Below are 5,361 nucleotides of genomic sequence, written 5' to 3'. Positions count from 1 at the left end.
TATTGTTAACGGTTGTTGATCATTGTGTCAATTAATTAGCTAAATGTAAGATTCAATGGAGATCGTGCAATTTCTTAATGCAATCTCGCTAATAATTGTGATCATGACAATTATCAAGTCTAAGAAAGGTAGCCAATTATTAGATGACCGAGACTCGGTCATGCAATTGTGAAATTTTCACATAATATCTATAAATGTAAGAATATACTATTCGTGCTTTCGATGAAATAACCATCATTTATATCATGAATATTTGAGATATAGAATACATCGTCGCAATGTCGATAGCAAATTCTACCATAGCCAATGAATGAGTATAACAAGGGGATGCACATCCATATGGTCAAAAGTTACACAACTTAAATGGCATATGGTGTGATTGCTTTAAATCGTTTTGACGTATAGCCAACGTCTATATTTCAAAATTCAAACGGTAATGTTGTAACGGAGCGCCTAGTTAAAGCGTATACGTAACGGTTAGACCGGGTCTACCATTAAATGAATAGATAGAATGACGAACGGCTACTTTTTGATTTCAAAAGGTAAAACGCTCCAAGCGCGTGTTGAGAACGCTCCAAGCGTGTGTTGAGAACGCTCTCATGGAGTTTCCTTCTTGTGTTTTTGGCTTGACGGCATCACGACCGCCACGTCATTTGTACACAACTTTCGGTCTCTCAAAGGACAGTGGCAATGTGTAATTACTACATAGAAATATATTGTTTTTGCGGTGAACTAAACAGAAATATATTGCTCTATTTGGAAATGTAGCATGTTGTAAACAACAATAATTGTTCATATTTTCCATGTGGTTAAAACTTAGAGGCGCAAACAAGCAGAAACCGGAGGTTAACTAGAACAAACACATAGTACACATAAGCCATAACACGAAAATGATGAGCTAATTTAGGCACATATCATCATGAATGGAACCAAGGCCCTTTTTTCGGCCGAAAATAGTGCTGTAAACCCAGAGATCGATATTTCACATAATAGCTATAAGTGTAAGAATATATTATTTGTGCTTTCGATGAAATAGCCATCATTTATGCCATGAATTTTTGTGATACGAAATGCATCGTCGCAATGTCGATAGCAAATTCTATCATGCACAATGAATGAGTATAACAAGGGGATGCACGTCGATATATTCAAAAGTTTGGTGGCGCGTCAGTACAAAACTTAAATGGCATATGGTGTCATTACATTAAATCGTTTTGACGTAGAGCTAACGTCTATATTTGAAAATTTAAACGGTAATGCCGTAAGCGGAGCCCCAAGTTAAAGCGTATACGCAACGGGTAGACCGGGTCTATCATTAAATGAATAGAATAAATGACGAACGGCTACAATTTTCGATTTCAAAAATTGAACGCTCCGAGCGCGTGTTGCTAACGCTCTCACGGAGTTTGCTCCTTGTGTTTTGGGATTGACGGCGTCACCGACCGTTGGCACAATCTGTACACAATTAACAGTCCCTCGCAAGACAATGACAATGTGTAATTACTAGATACAAATATATTATTTTTGTGGTGAAGTACATAGAAAATGTCGCCATATTTGAAAATGCAGCATGTTGTAAACCACAATGGTTGCTCATATTTTCTCGGTGGGTTAACTAGGGCAATATATAATGTACCCATAAGCCATAACACAAAAAATGATGAGGTAATTTAGGCACCTATCATCATCATGAAGGGGGGCCAAAGCACCTTTTTTCAGCCGAAAATAGAGCTATAAACCCAGGGATCGACACACGGCCGTAAAGCACAATCCCATGGTTTATTTAGAGCTATATATAGTAGTGATCATCATGACACAGACAATGATGAGATTCAATTCTGAAAACATGGAGAAACTCATCATCAAATCAAAGATATGAAAAGCAAAGAAAGGCGTAAAAGGGCGTCTCCCTAATAATCAGACGCACTCGGTAAGCAGTTCGTCCACGGACAGTTATTTGGTGCCAATCGGCCAAGAATACCACGAGCAAAAGTCGACGACAATCCCACCGGGGGGCGCGCGGGCAAGCAAACAAACGGCCGTCTCCGTCTCCACGTTTCGCCGTCAGCGCCATTGCCTCGGCCGGGAGCGCCCTCTGGCTTAAACGGCACCTTCGCCCCCGCCCGCGGCTTATAATACTCCTCCTCCTCCTCGTCTCCATTCAGTCCCTTCCTGCTTCTCTCTCTCAGGCCACCGCCACCCGCTGTCCTCTCTCCCGTAGTTGGTTCGTTCACACTCGCCCCGCTCCTCCGTGTCCATCTCCTCCCTCTCGGCGACATGGCGAAGGTCGCTGCCATGGCCATGGAGAAGGTGGACGCCAAGGACGCCAAGGACCGGGAGAAGATCGAGGCCGTCCGCAAGGTGATGCGCAAGCAGGCGCCGCTCTCCCCCAAGCAGGTACGCACCGCCCGTGCCCACCTCCATCTCTCCGCGGCCATGCCTCCTTCTTGGGATCGTTTTCTTGACGCCGGCCGGTCTGCGCGCAGGCGGAGTACTGCAACGACGCGTGCGTGGAGCGGTTCCTCCGGGCCAAGGGCGACAACGTGAAGAAGGCGGCCAAGACCCTGCGCGCCGTCCTCTCCTGGAGGGACACCATCGGAGCAGGTGCGTCCCGCTTCCCTTCCACACTCTATCTCCCGCTTGTTTCCGGCAGCGAATGTGATTCTCCGGCCTGCTATTTTTGAAATCCGTTGCACATGCAGAAAAGGGGCGGTTCATTAATACTCCTACTACATACGGCGCTCTGATGTGCTCTGTTTTTGTTGTGTTCTCGTACCTACGGCACAGTGTATTCTAGTCAGGTTACTGGTAGAAGTGCGTATCGAATTTATTGTGCCGTGCTCTTTGCTTTGCTTGGCATCCCGTGTTCCCGTGTATGTACAGTACGTGCAAGCGAGGACAGTTTCAACAGTGCCCCCTTGTTGTTGCTACTATGTTTTTGACTGTTTTGTGTTGCTGTTGACGGCGAGCAGATCACATCATGGCCGACGAGTTCTCCGGCGAGCTGTCCGACGGCATGGCCTACGTCGCCGGGCACGACGACGAGAACCGCCCCGTCCTGGTACGCTCACTGCAGTTGGGTGTAAATGTTTGGAGCGACACTGGCTTGGCTCTAACCGTGAGGCTTTTTGTTTTGTTTTCTTGGCAGATGTTCAAAATCAAGCAGGATGACTACCCCAAGTACCAGCCCCAGAAATCGTTCGTGCGGTTCCTGGTGTTCACGCTGGAGGTGGCGGTGGCGTCCATGAACCGCTTCGTGGACCAGTTCGTGCTCCTCTTCGACGCAAGTAAGCAATCTCCGTCTCCGTTGGATCGATCGGAAGGCAGATAGCGCGCAGTAGTGGTCGCATCGCAATCGCAATCGCAATCGCATCCATTTTGACAATGCCCTGCGACGGACTGCAAGCGCAGCGCGCACTGACTTAGACGACTGGCACCAGTCGTCAGTACGCTCTGATAGGCGCACATGAATCCCTGGCAGCTCCCAACAACGACAGACACCTTCCCATGGACGGACGGACGGACGGACGCACGAACTGCACTGCGCCCGTATCGTGCTGCGACCCTGCTCGCATTGTCTCCCACGCACCTTCTTTTTAGGTTTTTCACTCGTTTGTCTTCCGTATGCATGCTACGTGGGTCAAGCGCGGGCGGGCGGGCGGCCGGTCCCCGGGCTTGACTCGGGCGGTACCGTTCGCTTTACCGGCCATGATGCCACGCTGCGTGCACAGTTATCGCTGCAGTCCGGCCGGCTTCCCGCCGGTGCGGTTTGAATCCTGGCGAGAATGATTGGGTTCCACGCCCGCTTTGCCCGGCTGCGTGGAAAGCAAAGTAGACTACTACTGTGTGTGTGCATGGAGGTATGGGGAGCTGGTCGTTGACGGGACGAATCGGGTTTTCGTGATGCTCGCAGGCTTTTTCCGGTCGGCGTCGGCTTTCCTCAACCTGCTGATGGGCACGCTCAAGATCGTCGCCGACTACTACCCCGGCCGCCTCCACCGCGCCTTCGTCATCGACCCGCCCTCCCTCTTCTCCGTCATGTGGAAGGTAACTAACCGCTCGTGATCATGGTGCAACTTCTTGTGCGTGGCAATGGCAAGTGGAATTTATATGAAAGAAACGTGTGTTTTGCTTTGTGACAGGGGGTGCGGCCGTTCGTGGACCTGGCGCCGGCGACGGCGGTGGTGAGCTCGCTGGACTTCGAGGACTCGCTGGAGGACGCGTCCTTCACGGCCTACCCGCGGACGGCGTCGCTGCGCTTCGAGCCGTCCGTGGCGGCCGCCGTGCTGACGGCGGGGGGGAAGGGGGGAGCCGCCGTGGGCTCCGCCTCCTCGCGCTTCGCCTTCAGCGTGTCGGACAACGCGCTCAAGCCGTGGTACCTCTCCACCACGCCGGCGCCGGGCCCGCGCTCCGTTGTGCCGGCCTCCTCCAGCCCCTCCCTCGTCGGCGCGTCCCCGCTCTCCGCGCGCTCCTTCTCCTTCGCCTCGCCCGCCGCGCGCTCCACGCCCACACCCCTCCAGCAGCAGCAGCAGCCGCGCGCCACCCGCGCGCCGCCGACGCCGTCCGCGGCCAAGGGAGGGCAGAAGGCGCCCTCCCCTCTGCCGCCGACGCCGCCGCAGCAGCAGCAGCAGTTCCCGCGGACGCCGAGGCCGTCGTTCCTGCAGTCGCCGTTCACGTTCCGCAAGGACGGGCAGGCGAGCCGGGTGGAGCGGGAGCGCGAGTCCTTCCTGCCCTTCCTGCGCTTCTACCGCCGGCCCTACGACGAGATCACCTACCGCGCCATGATGCGGCGGCCGCTGGGCGGGCTCATTGCCATCGTCGCCGAGGACTTCAGGCCGATGCCCGCCCAGCCGCCGCTGCGCCGGCACGCCGGAGCGCTCCATCACCAGCACCACCACCATCAGCACCAGCACCAGCACCAGAGGATCTGAGCGTCTTCGGTCTCCATACAGCTTACAACATAATCCAATGCTACATCGTCATCTTGTTAAGTCATTAATCTTTTGGCAACATTTTCCCCCGGGTACTTAGTATTTATTCCTACCGACCGCCTATGATATGATATCATACCTTCTGAATCCAGCCATTGTAAGATAACAGCCCTGAAATTGTGAGTAAAATCGACCCCTTTCTTTCTGCTCCCACCGCTTGTTTCTTCCTCCGTGTGATGTGATAGAGTTGCTAGTAAATATTTATCAACTTTCACTCTTACGTTCTTGGGCAACAAACTTTTCACCAACTTTCTACTCTTACGTTCGCGGTGGTCAAATGGCGCCATGAGCCAACACATTTGGAGGAAGAAATTAGAAAGTAATGAACTTAGTGAGGCTGTGATGGCATGGCACCATGGCCGTTGAAGAT

The 5,361-nt window shown here is 52.1% G+C and overlaps 1 protein-coding gene across 1 annotated transcript; it reads left to right on the top strand.

The window, feature by feature from the left end:
* Positions 1-2,037: 2,037 nt before the first annotated feature.
* On the top strand, positions 2,038-5,142 carry LOC125528976 (uncharacterized). The gene is made up of 6 exons (XM_087518749.1): positions 2,038-2,397; positions 2,487-2,604; positions 2,973-3,061; positions 3,149-3,287; positions 3,914-4,047; positions 4,143-5,142. Exons 1-6 carry the CDS (start codon positions 2,278-2,280, stop codon positions 4,929-4,931), a joined length of 1,389 nt encoding a protein of 462 aa, XP_087374875.1. The 5' UTR covers positions 2,038-2,277; the 3' UTR covers positions 4,932-5,142.
* Positions 5,143-5,361: the final 219 nt, after the last annotated feature.

This window comes from Triticum urartu, chromosome 4A (genome assembly GCF_056163025.1).
Source record: "Triticum urartu cultivar PI428250 chromosome 4A, HENAU_Tu73, whole genome shotgun sequence".
In the NCBI taxonomy this organism is placed as follows: domain Eukaryota; kingdom Viridiplantae; phylum Streptophyta; class Magnoliopsida; order Poales; family Poaceae; genus Triticum; species Triticum urartu.
Note: the sequence above shows the minus strand (reverse complement) of the source record. Positions and strands in the feature narration are given on the sequence as shown.

What these genes read in the sequence shown, in the direction of transcription:
- LOC125528976 (XM_087518749.1), top strand. Translation starts at nt 2,278, where the DNA reads ATGGCGAAGGTCGCTGCCATGGCCATGGAGAAGGTGGACGCCAAGGAC. An exon ending in CGCCGCTCTCCCCCAAGCAG is followed by an intron (nt 2,398 to 2,486) that starts GTACGCACCGCC and finishes GTCTGCGCGCAG; the next exon opens with GCGGAGTACTGCAACGACGC. An exon ending in CGTGCTCCTCTTCGACGCAA is followed by an intron (nt 3,288 to 3,913) that starts GTAAGCAATCTC and finishes TGATGCTCGCAG; the next exon opens with GCTTTTTCCGGTCGGCGTCG.